Raw genomic sequence first — 22,054 nt, forward strand, 5'->3', positions numbered from 1 at the left:
CACTTAAAATATTTTTAACAAAAATTAAAATAAGCTCAATAAGCTCTTGCTTTTTGGTACCAAACTATATTTGTATATTCTTGGTGACTATCAAATATTTTAGAATAGAGCTATTTCTTAAGTGTTTTTGAGTAGTATTGATCGTGAAACTTTTTGAAATTTACATCAGGCCAATGGTGGCAGAGTCTACATAGAACTATGCTTCGTGGTGTTCTGGGAAAAACCTTCCGACTTGTTGGCTATACTATTCAGTATGGCTGTATAGCCCATTGTGCTTTTGAATACGTTGGTGGTGTTGTAATGGTAAGTGTTTTACATTGAAGAATATTCATTTTAAATATATACTTGTTTTTATTTGGAGGAAAATATGTTCCCCTTCATTTAAATTGAAGATATTTAATGAATAACTTATGAAAGTTAAAACAAAATCTTTTAAAATGTTAGGATAGAAGAGAGTGTTTGTATGGACACTAGTATGAATATAAGAGCCTTTAAATGTGTTCTGTATTCTAACAGGCACATAAGGTCTTCTTACTTGACTAATATTATAATAATAATTGTTACCATTTATTGAATGCTATTAACTGTTTCCAAGATATGTTCAATGTTGTGTTCTTATTAACTCATTTAGTCTTTACACTTCCTGGTGTATTTAAATTAAATAGGTCACACAATAAGTAGCAGATAAGGAATTTCAACACGAATTTGTGCAGTTTCCAAAACTCCTACTCAGAACTACTGAAGTTAAGTGTCATTAAAACAAAGGATTACTCTGCAAATGTCAATTAGAATGTTAAAGCTGTCTCTTCATCCTCTAACAATGCTTGTTCTCAGTATTACATCATCAGTGTGTCCAAATGACTGTTCAAATCCTTTGTCATGTAATTGGAAGAATATTTGACTGGCCTGTCAATAGGTTTTTCTTTTATTGTTGTTGTTGTTATTTTTTTTATATTAAGTTTGCACCAACAGATTTACAGTCAAAAACCTCAGGTTGAGTTGGAGTTATGTAAATAAATACATTTAACTGAAATTTCTCTCCTTAATTTTTCAAAGTTACCTTGGTTATTCTAGAAGTTGCAAACAAACTTTCATTGTATTCTTTGTTATTTCTGCCTGAGTAGAAAGTTTTGAATCAAAATTTTTATTTACAAAATAAGTAGGGTAGATGGAGACTGTATTTATATTTTTAATAACAGTTATTATACATTTCAGTTTTGAGACATAAATCAAGATTATTATTTTAAGACATGCAAATATGTATATCTTTAAAATACATCTCATTATGCCAATATTTTTAAATAGAAAATATAAATTTGTCCATCAAATGAGTAACCTATTCTCTTTGAAGAGGAAGAAGGATATTGACTAATTGAAAATATGATTATACCATTTAATAAATTACGACCATAGTTACTGGATGATATTTAACAAATAGCAAGAAAGTGAATCATTCATTTATTCATCCAACAAATATGTACTGAGTATCAACTTTATTCTAAACTCTGTTCTTGGCTTTAGTTAGAGACAAGGAACCTGTCCTCATGGAGCTTACATTGTACAGGGTGGCCAAAATTTGGAAACATGTATAATGTTACTTTGTTCATATATTCTAATGTAATATTGAGAAATAAGTTTTAATATATTTGTGTTTCCAGACTTGTGGCCATGCTAGAGTTAAACTTATTTGGGAACCACCAACTTACCAATCATCCCCCAATCTTGAAGAACATTTACTTGATTTTCTTTCTCTAATAAGCCTGCTTAGATGATTTCTTTCAAATTTAAAGAGGTTTTTAACTCAAATTACAAAATTTCTTCTCTTTTTTTAGTGTTCTGGACCATCAATGGAGCCAACAATTCAAAATTCAGATATTGTCTTTGCAGAAAATGTTAGCCGACATTTTTATGGTATCCAAAGGTAAATGTCTGTCATAGATGTATTAAATATACAGTGAGAATACACATACATGTTGTGTTTTTTCTGTAGTTTCTTTATCTATAAAAAAATCTTTTGTAAATAATGAAACTTATGACCAGGTAAGTGAAACTTTGAGTCAAATATTTTCTTATTTTGAGAAATTTTAATAGATTCTCTAAACCTGATTAGTCTCTCTGGTCACTGTGTCTCCTCACATTATTGTCCACAAGAGCTAGCAATTACTTTTATCACATACATGTAAGCCTAAGTTTACTTTTTTATTGGGTCTTAAAATGTTTTCATTCAACAACTAAAGACTTGTGAACTTTGTTACATATCAAACTAGTGTTCTGGTTAATTATAAAAGCAATTCTTTAGTTCTGTTGATGACAGTCTTATTCTATTTATATAGCCTATAATGATAACTTTTAGATTATATCATTGTATATAGCTGAGAACTAGGAATTTTATCTCTTATTGTTTTCCTGATTAATTATATTAAATTGAATAACTACTTTGCAAATATTATTTGTCACTGAACCTTTTTAAGTACTAGTATCAAAATTTCCAAACCTTGTAAAAATATTTATTTTAATTCAGTCTAAGAGTATAATTCCTTCTGAATGGATGTCAAATATTAGTAATTTAATGTATTTTCTAAAGCGAACCTCTCTGGTTATTTAAAATTTTGATCCATTTATTTTCATTATTCTGAAAATAATAAATTTATTCCACTTTTTGTCTCAGAAAAACTATAAACTTGACTCTCACTAGCTGATATTGAGCTATGGTATAATAAATGGGCTTAGGCATTCCTCTTTCAGTATTCACCTTTGTTATACCCTAATTTGTATTCTTGGAAAAAATCATCAAAAAAATAGCATAAAGCTGCCCTTTCCATTTATTGATATTTCACCAGCCCTAGTTTCTGCAAAAGAAACTTTTAGTCAGGCTATATGATCTGACATGTTTCCTAGGAAATTGTGCAGATATTTTATATATAATAAATTCAAGAAACCCAATGGTAGAAATGGGAGTATAAAATAAAACATATGATAGGCCATATTCTGACTCCTCTTTCTTTTTTACTTATTTAAAAATAAGCTAATACAGTTCTTGCATTATGTGGTGCCTTAGCCTCATTGTAGCATGAAGACAAGTTTTTATTATATGTTAATGACATGATTTTACTCCTAATCCTTAAGCATTCTTAATGTAGTACTGAACTTATTGGCTGAATAGTTTCTGAATGCAAGTGCCTAGATGTTATCTTATTTTTATATACTATTTGCATTCAAATAAGTAATACAAATAACTGAATTCAGTAAATTAAGATTCTTTGAGGGTTTCATTTTTATATTCTATTCATCCAGGGGTTCCATTATGTTTCAGGACAGTTCAAAATCTATCATTCATATAAAACATATCAAAGTAATTTTTAGAGCCAAGGTAATCAGTTGTTAACTTTCACTTTAAAAAATATTGTCCTGTATAGTAGAGCAAGAGGATTGGTGAGGGAGGAGGGGAGGAAAAGGAAAGGTACTGGGGAATGAGAATGATCAAATTATGTTATGTGTATATATGGATATCATATATTGAATCCCACTATTATGTGTAATTATAAGGCACAAATAAAAAAGGAACAAAATATTTAATTTCCTGATTCTCTTATTTGTAACATAGAACTCTTAAGACTTCACAGGAATTGAGATATCCTTTTGCCTGTTTCAAAAGGTAGAATAGCCTTCCTTTAGGGATGGATAAAAGTCTACATGTGTCTTATCTGAAGCACATGAATCTCTTCTTCATCATCTGCACAGTAGACTAATACTTAAGACAGTCTTCTTTTACTGCTTGTTGTTTCAACAAATAGTAAATAAGCACTTAATTTATAAGATGTGCTGTACATTATAAGTAAGTGAAGATGAGTGAGCTATTAACATCTTTTCAAAAGCTTGCCATCTAGTAGGATAAAAAGGATAATTAATTAATTAATTAATCGGTACCAGGGATTGAACTCAGGGGCACTTAACTACCGAGCAATATCCCCAGCCCTTTTAGTATTTTATTTTGAGATAGAGTCTTGTAAAGTTGCTTAGGACCTAGCTAAATTGCTGAAACTGGTGTTGAACTTGTAATCCTCCTGCCTCAGCCTCTTGAGTCAATGGAATTCAAGGCATGTGCTACTGCACCCAGCTAAAAAGAATATTTATAACTACAAATGAGAAAAGAAAATTTAATAGTTCTGTTAGGTTGCTATTAAAACTCTTTTCTGAGAGCTGAGTCTAAAGGATATGTATTTTGATTAATCTCTACACCCATATCTGCCTAGATTACCAGAAATATATTCCACATTAACAGTGATTTTTGTAAAAGAAGATTGACTAGCCAGGCATAATGGCACAGGGATGCTGAGTCAGGGAGATTGTAAGTTTGAGGCTAGCCTTTGTAAATTAGAACTTGTATCAAAATTTCAAAAAACGGTGGGGAGAGGATGTTGTTTAGGAATATAGCTCAGTGGGAGAGTGCCCCTGTGTTTAGTTCTTGGTATTGTAACAAAACAAAAAACAGTTTGAATTATTGAATTATTTCTTTGCCATTTAATTGCACCATATAAGCATTATCCTGATTATTTTATTAAAGAACTTTAGTTTCATAAAATACACATGGAAAGTTTCTTCCTCCAAAGCTGCCTCAAATCAGCTTTGATTGTGTGTTAAAATCTTTGTAAACTTGTTCATTGAAAGAATTCCATTGACATGGTTCTAGGTGTTTGGAAAGAGTTTATTCTATTTTCCAAAGAAGGCAATATCCATTGCCACCAAATTATAGAATTTATTTTTTTGATAAAATTTTCTTTTAACAATAGCCTCAAGTCATGAACATTGTACTATTTCTACATTTTCTGTAAAATTTCTGAGGAAGATGGTGTCTTTTATTTGGTTATGAATTCCTCTTTGATTTATTTTTTTGGGAAATGTTCATCTTCCACTTAATTTTCTTTTATGAATATGATTCCTATGTAATTAATCTTAGTTTTTTAATGACTTGGCTATCAAAAAATTTAGAATTCATTGTAATACTTATAATATTAGCAATAATTAGGTTTCTGATTTAACTATAATTTTCCTTTTATTACTATAGATTTTGTATGTTAACACAGTTTACATATTTCTCATTTTATGCAGAAAGAATATTGTGTTCTGGTTGGTTGGGGACATTAGTCCTATGTTCTTTGTCTCCAGTTTTTATTTTTTTTATTTTTGGTACCAGGGATTGAACCCAGCGGTACTTAACTACTGAGCCACATCCCCAGCCTTTTTATGTATTTTATTTAGAGACAGGGTGTCACTGAGTTGCTTAGGGTCTCCCTAAATTGCTGAGACTGGTTTTGAACTTGTGATCCTCCTGCCTCAGTCTCCTGAGCCACTAGGATTACAGGTGTGTGCCATCACGCCCAGTTTTTTTTTCTGCTTTTTAAGATGTTTATTATTTTGTTACTATGTAGATTATTATTTCTTTCATGAATTATGCTTTCCATGTGATCAGACCTATACTTATTATTTTTATATATGATATTATGTTTTTGAAGCATATAGCTGCTCAGCTCTTAGCATTGTATTTGGTAGTGTCTTTTTCACCCCCCTTCAAATGTAAGTACTTTATACTATATATTGTAAATTATATGGGTTACATAACTTCCATGCTGAGCTCTAGGAAAACATAGATAATGTTTCTACCTTGTCAGTGCTCTGGTATCAGTCAGTGCTGGGAGGTAAAATTAATTAGTTTGGTGGTATTTTTGTGGAATTATTTTTCCATTGTTTTGGTTCTAAAAATTTGGATACAGAAATAAAACATAGTTGATGTGGTGCAAAAAGGATAATAATTATAGGAGTTTTTAAAAATGTAGAATCTTCCAAAATTACTAGAAATCACATGAATTTTTCCATTACAATCATTGGATTCTGACTCAAGTCAGTTATAAGGGTTCTCAAAGTTGGTAAATACATGAGAGAGTCAGTAGTAGAGGATAGGGTGTGTCTGTCTCTAAGTTGCCTTATAAAATTATTAAAGCAATACCATGTGTGTGTTTGTGCTTAGTATATAATACTGGTATTTCTTTGACCTTTTTTCCCCCCAGAGGTGACATTGTGATTGCAAAAAGCCCGAGTGATCCAAAATCAAATATTTGTAAAAGAGTAATTGGTTTGGAAGGAGACAAAATCCTCACCACTAGTCCATCAGATTTCTTTAAAAGCCATATTTATGTAAGTAATATTTCAATTATGTTATTCATTGGTATCAGAATTGATTAATATTAACAGAATACAATGAAAAAAGAAAATAACTTTCATTCGTATTTTAAATATAAGAAAAAATGTTGTGTCCAATCAAATTTAAGTATATCAGGAATAATTTGGCCATTATATTTCATATATTTTAGTTCCTTTTAAAACCCTATATAAATATCTCAGTTATACTTGTTACAAGCAGAATATACCAATGAATGCTAAATTATTGGACAAATATTTGAGGAGAAATAGGATAGTTGCATAGTCTCAAGAGTATCTCTTCTGGGATACTTAGTAGTAACTTCCAGGGGGAGAAACCTGTCAGACACCACCTGAGTTAAGTGATCAAGGTTAACTTCACCTACATCAAAACATATCAACAAAATGTTGTTCCTGAATTGAAATACCAAGAAGGTCATGTGACTTTTGTGATATTCTTACCAAAAAATCAAACAAACAAATCACAAAACCACAGTCAAATCACAAGAAAACCTAAATTGAGGGTCATTCTACAGTATACCTGACAAGTGCTTCTCAAAAAGGTCATGGGGCTGAGTTGTGACTCAGTGGTAGAGCACTTGCCTAGCACATGTGAGGCACTGGATTCATCCTCAGCATCACATAAAAAAATAGATAAATAAAATAAAGGTGTTGCGTTCATCTACAACTAAAAAAATATTTAAAAAATATATCAAGGTCATAAAAACAAGTAATGACTAAAGAACTGTCATAGATAGGAGGAGACTTAAAATCAATCTGAATTCCTGGCTTAGAAAGTTTTCTACTGATGAATGAATCAGACTAAGGTTCCTATGTTCATATATGAATACATGACCAGTCTAATTCCACATCATATTCAACCACAAGAATGGATCTTAATTAGAATAAGTTATATTCTGTGTATGTGTATCAAAATATATTCTTCTGCCATGTATATGTAAAAAGAACAAATAAAAAACAAATTAATTGTATTGTAAGAAAAAAAAAAAAAAGAAAGTTTCCTACTGAGTAATCAGTGGAAAATCTGGCTAAATCAAATAAGGTCTGTAATTTAATTTTTTTAAAGTCTTTTAAAAGTTTTTAGAATATAAGTTGTATATAAGCCACTTGCCTATTCAGGTAAAAAAAAGAGTGCAAGAACAACAGAATGAAAGAATGACAAGCAGATATACTGTGGTAGCTTTTTTTTATCACTCTGATGGCTTCTGTGACTGAACTTATAGGAAGAGTGAGACTTTGTTTACTTAGTGTATATTCTGCATACTTTAATAACTATGACTTAATTTTCTCTTTAAATTTTGCATCGGTATAAAATTATTAATACAGCTGTTAACTAACTTTACTTCTTCTCATCCCTACTGTAAAGAAATAACTGAAGAATAAAATTGTATTCAGTGTTAAAAAATGTATTTTGAACTATGATAGCCTCTGATTGCCCTTTAAGCTTGATCAGTAGATTGTAAGATAATCTGTTATTTATTATCCATAATAGATGGATGGTATTATGGTATTATGCATATAGTATTATATAAATATTTTTATGTTATTACCACAATACTAAAATACACAGTAATTGTTAGCTGATGATTATAATGTTGAAGATGATAGTATTAATGTCAGGTGATCTATTTTTCTGCTGTGGCTTTCATCATGAACACTGTATCCTTTTATTTTTCAAAAATGTCACTTTTCTATATGATTTTACCTTCATATAACTATTCTCATAACATGAGATAGTCTATTTACTTCTAAGTTGCTTTAGAAATTATGTACTTAAGATGAAAAATAGCTTTTTTATTGGTACATAATTATACATAATTGTAGGATTCATGATGCCACATTCATATATGCATATAGTTTGATCAGTCTCATTCCCTAGTATATTCCCTTTCCATCTTCTTCTCCTTCCTTCATGAGCCTTGGTCTGCTCTACTGATCTCCTTTCTATTATTATTATTAATTATATTTTAATATACCATAATGAATCATTTATATATATCTAACATATATATATGTGTGTATATATATATATATATATAAATGATAATGGTGGATGAAATCTACCAAATTATGCTGTCTATATATAAATACGCCACAATAAATCATTCATCTATATACGAATGACACAGATACCTAACATGTATACCTAGCATTATTTGGTGGATTTCAATCCCCAGTATTTCCCCATGCCTTCCTATCCTCTATCCCTCTTGATCCTCTCCTCCTTTTCTTTTTGTGAGATTCCTCCTCTGCCTTTTTTTAATATCCAGAAATAATTTTGTCCAGACAGAACAAAACAATAAACAATAGCATCATCTATGTACTTATATACCTTTATTGTTATTTTCTTTGTGAGAGTTAGAAAATGTCAGGACAGAATGGTTTAGATAAAGTCTCTACTAAGGAATGAGAGAAGATTCCCAGAGGACTGTGAGATGTAAATTTTTAAAATATTCTATTTAAGGAAGCTGTTCATCAAGTTTTGTATATGTTTAACAAATGGACAAATTAGAGAACACTGCCATTTTGTTCTAAGTTATTCCATTTACTTTCATTGACATTTATTAGTGTATAATACATAATTGAAATAATGTTGGTTAACACTCATTATATACTTACTCTAAACTGTTAAAACTCTTTTCAAAGGTTAAATTATTTAATTATTACAATAGCAACCCAATGAGTTAGGTATTAGTATTTGGCTGAAAGGAAAAGTAAACAACAGGGCGGTTGAATAAATCACCCAATTTCAAGCAGTAAGAAGAGTTGGGTTTCAAACACCAGTAGTCTGCCTCCAGAATCTGTACTCCTCACCATGCCATTGCTTCTTCTCCCTGAATATCCTTTATCTAATTATTATTTCTACTCCATTTCATCAAATTGTACTTCCCTTAAAATATATTTGTTTCTGTTATTTCAAAAATAAAGGGATCTAATTCTGATCAGTACCAGTACTGGTTCTGAGAGAGAAGATTATAATGTTGAAGATGAAAGTATTAATGTCAGTTTCACTAGGCTGGGTTATTCAAGCAATAAGAATTGTGTAGCTGTTACAGAACCATTTTAGCAAATGTCTCACATTTTATTAATCACCATTAATAAAGGTGATTTATAACAAAAATTCATTTAAGTTCGGAAAACTCTGAAAAGACATCCAAACTATTTGCAGGATCTCTTTCTCTAGAGTGTTCCCTTTTTCAGTTATCACAGAAGCATGCTGGTGCTGCATTTTTTAAAGTGGGGTTTTCACCTTATTTTAGGGAAAAAAATGTTATTTTAAAGATGAAGACACTACTATTTAGATCCTGGTTGAGCTGTATAGTAAAGATGATTAATATGAAATGTGTTTTGAATTCCAGGCCAAAAAAAATTATTCTTGTATATAGGTACTTCAGAAAGCAAAACACCAAGATTGTCCTTTGGAGCCTAGACTACAGAGTTTAGCATATGAAAGAAATAGCATTGTTTGTAAGTTGTCAAAAAAGGATGTAAATAGATCATTGGTTAAGTGGTGTGGAATCATTTCATCATTCCAGAGTTTAAATAGTCTATGCTGCAAGCAACACTTATAAACCAGATTTATTTTTTTTTTACATTAAATGTTTAGAGTAGCAGTCTATGTTAAGGTGCTAGTTCAGTTGGTTTGGCTTATTTTGATGTTACTAAGATTAATGATTCTCTCTTTGGGTTATGGGCCGAGTATTGACTACTCAGATGTGAGTTAAGTTCGTAACTCTTAAGATAAATAATCTAATCAGTTCAAATATCTTGAATATCTTTCTTTTCTATATATGCTACCAGGGATTCCTCACCTTGCTTCTAGAAGCCACTACTTTGCCAAAAAATGATATAGGCCAGGCGCAGTAGTGCATGACTTGTAATCCCAGCATTTTGGGAGGCTGAGGCAAGAGGATCACAAGTTTGAAGCCAGCCTCAGTAAGTTAGCAAGGCTATAAAGGCAAATCAGTGAGATCCTGACTCTAAATAAAATATAAATATAACACCCCACCTCCAGCTGGAGATGTGGCTCAGTAGTTAAGTCCCTCATACCGCACCCCGCCCCCGCCCCAAAAAAATTTAGTGGGGAATTCGGAGTATTGAGCAAATAGGAAATAAAATGAATTGGCATTCTCATACTGGTTTGCTTAGTAGGCAAAAGATAAAGTAAAAACCTGTTTAATTCCCCTAGGAAAGAGAGGGCCAGAATTTAGAAAGTATATAGTAACATTTTATTATAAAGCTAATGGAGAGAAGAACACTTTATAATATTTATGAGGATAATATTTATTGTGTGGTAGAGCTGTGATTTTTAGTTAATTCATAATACAACTGTGGAATACTTAGGTATTTTGAAATATAGTAAATCCCTGTCAGCAAATATACTGTAAATTCTCCCCTCTAAACAAGCAAACATGCTAGATACCACATCTTCCTATATGATGAAAGAGATGCATATATTTACTAATCCCACTCTTAAGCCTTATATACTCTCTTAAACTCATACTAGTTAGGTTTTGGTCCCCATCACTTTGAATAGTTCTTAGTAAAGTCTCCAATGACTTCTTCATTATCTGTCCAGTGAGCAAATTTTATTCCTCATTTTACTATCTAGTTAGCATTTGAAATCGTTGTTCTTGAAACCTGGTGTTATGATTTGGATATGAAGTGTCCCCTAAAAGCTCACATGTGAGATAATGCAAGGAAATTTAGAGGAGAAATGATTGGGTTGTGAGTCTTAACTGGAGGCAGCTGGTGGTGTGGCTATAGAAAATGGTTATTTAGGGGCATGGCTATGGGATATATATTTTGTATCTGGACAGTGGAGTCTCTCTATTTGCTTCCTGATGATGTGAACTGCTTCTCTGCCACGCTCTCTGCCATGATGTTCTGTCTCACCTTGAGCTCCAAGGAATGAAGCTGGCCTTCTATGGACTAAGACTCTGAAACAGTGAGCCCTAAAATAAACTTTTCCTTATCTACAGTTGTTCTGGCCAGATCTTTTAGTCACAGCAGCAAAAAAGCTGACTAAAACATCTGGTTTCACTTAGTTTTGGGGTACTTCTCTAGGTTTTCTTGCTGTATATCTAACTGCTTCTTCTGAGTTTCTTTTGTTGATTGTTCCCCAGATCCCCAAATTGGAATGACCTCCAAGTGACTAAGTGACCAAGGGAGTAACTAAGGTTTCATATTTTAAACTTCTTCTCTTGTTTATATACATTTACACTTTAGGTGACCTCATCTTGTCTCATGGTTTTAAGTATCATCTAACTTACTCTCATATTTATCTTAACTACAGCCTCTTACCTGAATTCAAGAACCATGTATCTAATTTTTTAATATTTGTACTTTAGTGGATAACAGTCATCTCTAACTTCCTAGGGTTGTCTCTAACTTAACACGGTCATCTCAAAACTAGAATGTCCAAAATAAAATTCTGATTTTTCTCTTCCACACAGATTCCTTCCATATACTTCCCAATTTAACAGTCTTCTGGTTGTGCAGGCCTTACAGCTTGGACTTGATTCTTTTCCTCTTTTACCATCCACCAAATGCATAATCATGTGTTTACCTTTTAAATATAATCAGATTCAGACTATGTCTTGTCATGGTCACTCACTGCTGATATCCTGGTAGAAGACCAACTCGTCTCTTTTTTTTGTTGCAATAATAATTTATAATAATAATAAATAATAATAATTTCTGACTGCTCTCTTTGCTAATCCCTTTCCCATTTTCCTGCTCTCTGCTCCTACTATTATTAATTGATGTGATCCTTTTTAACGCTAAGGCTTTTTAGAGCCGTTTTGTCACTCTTATTTTCAAAGATCCATATGGTGCTGGTTCCCCTTTCACTTGTAATAAAAAAAATGTTGGTCTTCCAACAATTAAAAATATTGTATTCCTCCTGCTGCCTTTCTTGCAATCTAAAGTTTTACTGAAACATAGTTATGTTCATTCACTTACTTATTGTTTGTGTCTGAGTTGAGTAGTTGTGACAAAAATTATATGGTCCACAAGCCTTGGAGTACTTACTGTCTGATTCTTTACAGAAAAAAAAAATTTTGCTAACCTCTGCTCTAGAATATAAGGTTCTTAATAATAGGGTCTTGTTTTGATTTTAGCTGAGTACCCAGCCTGTAAATCATGATTTTGCATTTGTTATTTTAAAAATACTTGAAGGGTAAAAAAAAATGTATATATGAATAGGGTCTGTGTTTTGTTTTTAGTTTCTGTTCTACTTCAGTTTCTTCTTGAAGACTTGCTTCTGAGCACATGAATGGTATTGTGACTTTTCAGAAAGATAGCTGTACCTGTAGCTCACCATACCATATGCTACTCTGATTTGGCTCACCTGCGGTCATTCTAGTCTTCATAGAAGACTTGAAATTTGAGAGACTTCCAGCGACAAAGCTACCTGATCACCTGACATAATGGCAGATGAAAATCAAAGCAAATATTGAAAATATCTCAAAAGAACAGAGTATACTAGAAGAACAAAGAACTGATCAAATGTTTATTTCCCTAAGCAATTCCTATCTGGACTTTTTTTTATTAAGTAGACTAAAATTCATCTTACTGTGAATTGACTTTGGGTACTGAACTTATTCTAAAATACATTTTCTTAAAAGATGGTGGGATTGAGCTACGCTGGGCCTATCTTAGTCTCATTTTGGGGAATGTTCCATGCTCTAGAAATGTTTTGGTGGTTTTGCTATGATGAAGGCTAAGTTGCTTTTGTAACATTCAGTGATTACACTCATTAGGTTGTGTGATAATGACAGTTTTCTGCATTTCAGTAGAAATGCATGTGCCTTTGAACTTATTTAACTACTATACTATTTTGTTCTTTTGAACTTCTAATGGATTGATAGATAAATGGTGGATAAAGTTGTTACTAAAGTTTGTAAACTTCCTTAAGTATACACTTTGGCTTTCCAGTGTCTAATCATTGAAAAATTAAGAATAATTTTTTAATTCTTTCTAACATAACTTTATTTACTGAATTTTAGTTTCTCAAAACTAACTTGTACTGAAAATGGATATATGAATAAAATGTGATTATGGCCATTTTACTATATTCCTATGATTACTGCATAGAGATCTTTTGCTGTTGTTAAAAGAACATGCCAGAAAAATTATGATTTCACATTTACTCTAAAACTTTCAAAAGTATCAGGTTATTTAAGGCTTTTTGGTCGTCCCTTATACCACAGATTTCAGTGTTATACAGAAAAATGAGTGTTCATCAAATGATAATCTACAACCAGGCTGGAGTGATGGTAGGTGAATAGGAAATATAGTATCTTTCTTTGTGAATTATAGGTTACATTAACAATAATATCATTATTGTTATTGACAGAAACGTAAGAAATAGAGACAATTTTTACATTTCAGAAAGAACTGATTAAATGTTCTCAAGATGTACTAAAGATATAATGTTGTTAAAAGTTGGAAGTTGGAAATGCAATAATATGGCGATAATAAGGCTGTTTTACAGTATATTAGAAAATATTTAAATAAAATTGATTGACAACCTGAAAAACAATCTCACTAATTAGACAGCATTAGAAAATGGTCACTCTATAGCTAACACTAATAGTCCTTTAAGGTGTACTGTGTATTTAGGATACAGTTCAAATCCCTGAATAGCCTAATGCTATTTTTCTGTTTGTTTAAGTGTCATTTACCTTAACTAAAAGTCACAACCATCTGGTCTTCTATTATCACTTGTATTATAAACAGAAAAAGTACTTATGTGTTAGGGAGAGGAATCATCAGATTTGAAAGGGCTTATTATAAGCTGCTGATACACTAAATCCTTATGTCATTTAAGTAGAAGAACTGCCTAATAATGTCACTTATTACAACTAGGATATCTAAACAAGGGACTAGCTTTTTGCAAACTGGAGTGATAAAAACCTGTGCTGCATATCCATTTCTCAGCAACAGCTCCCAGGATAATCAATCGCAGCATACTGCTAATGCCTTGATTGTAGCTGATGTAGAGGAAATATGTTTACTTTTTTGCTAAAGTGAAGTTCACAGCGGAGATGACATGACTTTTTCATCCTATAGCTAACACAATTCTGAAGATAAATTTGACTTATTGTTTACTAATCTGAGGTGTTTTCATTAAGATATTAACGCTAAGAATGTTCTTTGAGGCCCCTAAATTCAAACATTTTTTGATGTGTTCTCAGACGTTTTCATAATAATTTGAGTTTTCTTTAATAATATGTAGTTTATAGAATTTTGTAGTACTATTTTATTTTTGTATGTTTGAAAATATGTATATGTATATATGAAGATCAACATTTCTACTAAGAGAGTAGCAAATTACCTGAAATTAATGTTTCACCTACAAATATTTTAACCAAAGTTGGAAAGTCAGAGCAACAGGTGCAAATCTAGGGAGGCAGAATGCAATTCTGCAAAATATATATATATTTATTTTTATTTTAACTTATGTGAGACCCCTTTATTTTAAGTTTGCCTAAAACTAATTGAGAGAAATGAAGAAAGAATACAATTGTAACACTGTTGTTTAACATAGGCATCTGATCTGACTCCAAACTCCATTAGTAATAAAGAGAATACATTCCAGGTGTCATGTGGCTTCCTAATCTGATATAATCATCTTTACTAGGTCTGCTGGAGAAGCTGCTGTTGACTAGGTAGAAGATGTTCAAATGTCTTGGAATAAGCAACTAAATTAAATTCTGTGTTATCATGTTTGTTAATTAAAATTTGACAAAATTAACTGTAGTTTACATGACCTGTTCAGTTTTAGCTCATAACACTATTCTTACTTTACCAAGCCCATCTTTCCCATAAAATAAGAATAGAAAAGAAGGCTTCATATTTTTTAAAAGCAGGTATACATGTTATAAAACTATTGCAAATATTAACTAACAAGAAATCACTGGCATTACAAGTCATTTACTGCCAACCCAGAGATTATTTTCCTTCCGGGTTAGGATTTTCTTAAGTACTTTAAGAGATGGTACGAATCACTTCATATGGCACAACTACTACTTTCGTCCCACCAAACACACATGCAGCACCAACAGGGAAAGGAGACTAAGCAATATTTAAGGATATATAACTATAGATGTGAATAATTTAAAGTTCTGATATGTAATTTGAAATTTTCACCTACTTCATACCTGTACATTAAGTGTATAAACTTCTAAATTCATAAGTGTTTAAGAAATCTGGGTTGTCTGAAGAGACTTGAAATTTGACCAGACTTCCCTATTTTAAGAAAATCAAAATAAGTCTAGGGTCATAGACTGATAAGGACTTCTGGCCCCTAACCAGTCCCAATATTGAGGCATCTTCCTTAAGAAGGCCACATTAGGAGCAGCCAGACCACTGGACTTGTGTGAGGAGGGTAACAGGGAGGGATAGGAAAAAATACTTAAATGGCCTTCAAGAGACTATACGAATAGGCCACATTTGTCAGACATTAACCTCTCAACTTTTTAAAAATTTCTATGTGTATTCATTAATTCCAAAACATTTATTAAGCATGTACTTGAGGGTCAGCATGTGAGGTTCTTTCCCTCAGTGATGTCCAACAGAACTTTTTGAAATAATGAAGATATTCTGTATCTGCAGTGTACAGTAATGGTAGCCACTAGGCACATATTGCTCTTGGCCCGTACTGTGGATGAGGAACTGAATTCTCAACTTTTTATATAATTCTAAAATATAAAAAGTCACAGGTGTGACTATTGGCCACTGTATTGGACAGTACAACTTTAGAAGTTTGCAGTCAAGTTGGAAGAGCAAGGAATTACAATATGGTATAATCGTATTGTGTATAGAGAGCTATGATAAACACCAGGATGTTTTTCCAGAGTGGAGTTAGATAAAATCATTCCAAACAAGGGAGGTGAAATCTGAATTAAAGCTTAAAGAGTAAGTAGAGTTAGCTAAAGCAAGCAGCATATTTCTAACGACCTAAAAGTGAGAATGTAGTGATCTACTTTGGGGACCTGCCAAATATAAGCTCCTATGTGTGGAACATATTTTGGATGGAGTGGACCGCAAAAGAGATAAAAAAAATATATAAGGTAAACACAGTTGCTTGTATGGCTCAAGCAGGGGAGAATATGATTAGGCATAGTTTTTAAGTGTTCACTCTGATATTAATGTAGACCAATAGAGGATGGTTTGGAGTAGAAGACCCTGGAGGCACAGAGCCCAGTTAATAGGCTGTGAATGATGCATAACTGAGATAATAACATCATGAATAGAAGGAAGTAGGAAGATTACAGGAAAGATTAAAGAACTCTCTAGATGAGATTGGTTGCTGGAAGAAAGGGATACTGGAAGGGCTTAAAAATGACACCCACATTATTAGCTTTAGCAACAGAGGGAGGTGGTTCAATAGAAGAGGGAAAATTTAGGAAATGAAAAGAAGATACATTCAATTTTGGAAAAGTTAGAACTCCTAAAAGCATAAGCTAGATTGTATTTTAATTAAATTATTTGAGCAAGTGGCGAAAAACATTGTCTTCCCAAAATGATACCTAGATGCTTTGCTATTCCTTTCTTGATGTCTTTAATTTGGTTTTATGATCCCACAGTCAAAACAATGTTTTGATGCTTTCAGCCCAAGGACATCATTCTTAGTTTTTTAAAATTTTCATCTACTCTCTTTGTGCATCATCACAAAAAATGTCGTCTGCCATTCACCTGCTTAATTTGCAATTTTGTATTCACAAAGCTCCATTTCATCCTAAATAATTTGCAGGAATTGGAGCATTGGAGTTTTGTTTTGATGAATAAAACACATGTAGAAATATCAAAGAAATACATACAAAAATGCCTTTTTAAAAAAAAAAGTATCCATAACATCAAGTACAAAAAGCCCTACCTACTTAATTTTAATCATTTCCTTTTTTTTCAGTATATACTTTTTTTTTTAATTGGTGATCTATTTCTAATACTGTTTCAGACATAAATCTGTTTTCAGATCACTTTATATTGAGCAGTTACGCAAAGGGACAATAAGAGATTGAAAAGAACTATAGAGATTAATCCATAGCAATAAATCTGTATAGGGATGGTTTCAAACTTTGGGAAGAATTATGCCAAATGTCAGGAAGAAACTTTAGGTACAGATATATCAGTACATATTTTTATAGTATGTGTTTCATTTACCTACTATTTTGGATTATTTTTTTAATCAAGTGTCATGAACATTTATTTCTTAAACAGAAAATATTTTCTAATCCAATGTTTTTGAGTCAACATATATATAAAGTTATATTTATTTGGAAACTATTAGCATAACAGTGACTTAAAGTCAGAGACATGAAAATTGCCTGTGAATCTTTACACAAAGCAATTATTACCAGATAACCAGGAAATTATATCTAACAACTTAAATCCTAACATTGAAAGATCCTACTTACTTAGGTATTTTAATAGTATTTAATTACATTATAGGAATTTGTAGTTAAGGTGTAAGACATTTTTTTCCCACTTAAAATAATAAGAAAAATACTCCCATTGGTGTGATGCTGGAAAAAGTATATTTTATATTAAATATCTGTTAATCCTCTATTTACATCTTTAAAATTTGCCATTTACATGATTATATCAATTGTACCAGAGTTTCTCAATACTTACTTTTTCTTCTCAACCTCCTTCTCCTCCTCCTTCTAAGTTTCCAAATAAGAGAGAATTTGAATTGTGATAGTTGAATTTCTCTACCTGTTTACATTGCTGAACATAATGTCTTCCAATTCCATTTGTTTTCCCATAAATTACAGAATTTCTTTCTTATTTATGACTGACTAATATTTTATTATGTACATATACCTCATTTAAAAAATTTATTCACCTGATGATAAGCACTTGGGAAGACTCTTGGCTTTGTGTAAATAAAGCCACAATAAAAATTGGTATGAAGGTAACTCTATACAACTTCATTTCATTTAGATATATGCTAAAAAGTAGTACAGCTGGATCATTTGGCATTGAACTATTTTTTTGAGAACCAGACGTTATTTTTCATTAGAGCCAAACTTATTATTTTAATACTTACCACTATGTTTAACTATACTCTGAAATACCCTGTGTTGCATTTAGACTCATCTTTTGTAATGAGAACAAGGGTATTTCAAGCTATATTAAAATGAAAATGCAGACTTAGACTGAGAGTATAATACACTTCTAAGTACTAATCCCAAAACAGAGCAGGCATCATTGTATTTAAAAATAGAACAAAAGTAAGAAGATAAACATCATTGTTTAAGAAGGGGATTTCAGAATTATATGGCTTCCATACTAACCCTTTTCCCCTTCTTCCACCTCCTTGCTGAAATTGGTAAATGTTTCTGAAGCTGATAATTCATAAGGAAGGGCCTAAGCATTCTATATTTAAGAAACATTGACAATGATGCCTGTTAAAAGAATAAAAATGTCTTTACTATCAACCGTGGATGGTCTGATCTTAAAGATTGAATTTCATTAAATCAATTTCCATAATAGGCACTTATTCACAATTGATGCATGTTTTTAATTACTCTAGATTCAGTTCAAAGACTTGGCTAGAACCAGAGCTACATGATTAAATATAGTATAAAAGAAAATAACCAAAAACATAAAATAAAATTGCAAAGCACAGTTCAGTTTTCAGAGAATGGGTAGATTGCTTAGGAAGTAGGAAAAAGGCAAGACTCACAGGCCTCATTCACACCAGCAGCTGGGATAACTGCTAGTATGAGCTCTTACTGACTACCCAAGAGAAGCCGAGAGACCGATGTGTTACTTCATTTGGTTTTCACGATAATCTGTAAGATATTTTTCTCACTTGTATAGATGAAGTTTAAATGGGTATTTAACTAGTAGGTTGGAGAGCTGCATTTTGGACTTGGGACTGTGATTCTGTGGACTGTATTTTTAACCATTATCTTAACCCATCATAGATCAGTACTCTGGCTGGATGGAAGTACTGAGTACTTAAAGGGGATAAGATGAAGGAGCTTAGTTTGTTAAAGCTGTGCGAATAAGCAAGTCAAGTCTTAAAATTTAAGCTTTAAACTTAATAATGAAAGAGAACTTTTACTTAAGTATATCCCCCAATCATAGTCTAGATCTGTAGTTGCCCAACAAAACTTTTGTGTAAATTCCTCTCTGGTGATGACTGATTTTGAAACTAAGGTGACACCATTTTTAAACAGATAAGGGGAATAACAGTCGGCAAGAATGACATGAGTAGGATCACATTATTAGACAGAATTCAAAAGGGAATAAAAACAAGCAGGACTGCATAGGAATAGTACCCACTGAAATGATCAATTTATTAACTATTCCATACCTGGTCCTTAAAAATGCAATATTTTAATCATGTGTCAAGCATATGGAAGCACTTCTCTCAGGTCTCCAAATATACCACTGCCTCAGTTAACTGAGACAGAATAGATAAGAAGTAATAGCAAGAAGAGTGTCAATGAAAATATAATATGTAGTGAAATTTGTCCTTGAGTTTACTTTCAGAGATTCCTGTAACTGGCACTTGAGACACACTCATTTTTTAAAACTAAATTTTAATAGTGTTTTCTAAGCTTTGTATTCCAAAAAGTTCTTCTAATTTACTGCCTCTAGGGATTTAGTTCTTCTCTTTTTTTATGTGTTTTTGTTTACAAGCTTTTGCTCTTATTGGAAGGGTAAACTCTAAAATTATTTATGGGTGTTTCTAATTTCACTGTTACCCAGTCAAATACTAAACTTTAAGCAATCCCATTAGAATAGTTTTATTAATAAATTACTTCCATTTTCCAAATACTAGTCCGTGTGCATGGGGTCTTACCATGGTCACATTTTATTTATATATGTCATGATTAAACAGAATATGCATTAGCTTATTACTATAGTGGAATAGTAATTTTACTTAATACTACATACTTGGAAAATAATAACATAAAAAAACAATTATATGGGTATTAATTGTTAGAATACAGTAACATCTTATGAACATACATTCTTCATACATATATTTTCCTCAGGCAAGGAAATTATATATTGTATATTTCAGATCATTTCTTTATACACAAAATCTTTAAAATATGTGTATAAAATGAAGTACTTTTGACTGGGGTGTCATTGATAGATCACTTCCATTTGCTTTTGCCGAAAAGCAGCAACAAGGCTTTATCTGAACACTTTCATGGAATGTGTATGCCTGTTTTTCCTATGCATTACAGGAAAAGGAAAAACTAATCATGTAAAAAAAGGATTCTGAAAAGTTTTTCCTTGTATGATTTGTGTTTCCTTCATGACCACCTTTCCCTTTTCTTCTGCAGTTGGTTTAAGAGTCAGATACAGCCAGTGTACATCTACCTTTGCTAGATATAAATTGTAAAATATTTGGCAAATAAAGGGTTGATTAAAAATCAATCTTTCCTTAGGATTTTATGTGTTTTGAAATACTTGAAAGGCCAAATACACAAATACCTTACATTTAGTCAGAACTTTTTCTTAATTAGGTGCTTTTTGGTTAATCAAATAAATGAATTTGATTCTAGTTTAGTAAATGCATTATATGATATTGTGGACACTTTCATCAGATTTCACTTGAATCAAGAAAGGTAACACCTGTGGGTTTCCTCACAAAAGACTCTTTTGTTAAATGGACTCCCGCAGGCCATGAGGCAATTACATTTGTTGCTTGTATTTTAAAAAGAGGCACTTAGACTTCAGTAAACATAGCTGAGAACTAGAAGTTGGATTCTTTTGTCCAGTCCTAAGATTACGTTTTATCATAGGTCAGGAAGTAAACCTCTGACACAGAAATGGAAAAATCGAATCATTTAGGTGTTTAATGTTTTAAATTTTAGCTCTAAAGTTAGCTATATCTGAGACAACAGGAAAATTCAGATTTGGCATTCATTGAAAACATTCATATATTCTTATTCAGACTTATGCATTTATTCAAAATGACATGGTAGATTTATAAGTTGTAAATAACAATTTTTGATTATAAGTAACATGAACAAAAGACACAGATTTAGGAATTTCCCTTTTGAGCCCTTTGCAAAACATATATTTATTGTAGTGCATTTTAGCCTAGTTACAGCTTTTTAAAAAGAACATTTTAATGTACCCTCCTATTCTGTTCAAATTTTATTATAATATTGCTATGCAGTTCTCCTTTTTTTTTTTTTCTTGTCTAGCTTGAATTTTCAACTTAATCTAACAGACAAGCTAGAAAGGAAAAGTTTTCTTTTGTTCCTGGCATTATTTTATACAAGTCATCAGTTTTGCACTTCAGACTTAAGCCAAAAACTTTATTTTGTTTTGTGTATCAAAAATTGAGTTCTCTACTAGACTGATATTTTAGAGATTTAGTGAAGATATTGCTAACTGTAGTCATGTACTTTTTCTTTACTAAGAAGCAAAGCCTAGTATATGTATGGATTGGAAATTAGGTCACTCTCTTTCCATACTACCAAAGAGCGAAAAGAAAGAAAATTACATAAAGTTCCTCCTAGCTTTCTATTACATTATGATGAGAAATATTCCCGTGTCCCTTTTTTAAAAAAATACAGGTATCATTGAAAAGGTTAAGCATTTTAAGATACACATGTTCGTATCTGTGTGTGCTGTTTGTATGTATACATTTTAAATTGTACAAATATGTACTATATCATAAAAATGTAAATTTTGTAACATAAATTATTTTTATCTTTATACCCAGTGTCTTTCAACTTAATTGACTGCATCATAAACATATTTCCATATATTTGATTTTGGTTTTTAATCACTGTCTGTTGTATCAATGAACTACATTCAACTTCTGCCTAATGAAGAACATTTATAC

At 31.6% G+C, this 22,054-nt stretch overlaps 1 protein-coding gene across 11 annotated transcripts in view; it reads left to right on the forward strand.

Moving 5' to 3' along the window:
* The window catches only part of Immp1l (inner mitochondrial membrane peptidase subunit 1), a 73,177-nt gene that overhangs the window by 42,337 nt on the left and 8,786 nt on the right, over positions 1-22,054 (forward strand). For all 11 annotated transcript variants that reach the window (XM_013359627.4, XM_040284570.2, XM_013359630.4 and 8 more), the window contains 3 exons: positions 170-303; positions 1,833-1,921; positions 6,066-6,192. In XM_013359627.4, the coding sequence (XP_013215081.1) occupies positions 170-303; positions 1,833-1,921; positions 6,066-6,192 (350 nt within the window). The remainder of the gene's footprint in view (positions 1-169; positions 304-1,832; positions 1,922-6,065; positions 6,193-22,054) is intronic.

The sequence above is a fragment of the Ictidomys tridecemlineatus genome, chromosome 4 (assembly GCF_052094955.1).
Source record: "Ictidomys tridecemlineatus isolate mIctTri1 chromosome 4, mIctTri1.hap1, whole genome shotgun sequence".
NCBI classification, from domain to species: domain Eukaryota; kingdom Metazoa; phylum Chordata; class Mammalia; order Rodentia; family Sciuridae; genus Ictidomys; species Ictidomys tridecemlineatus.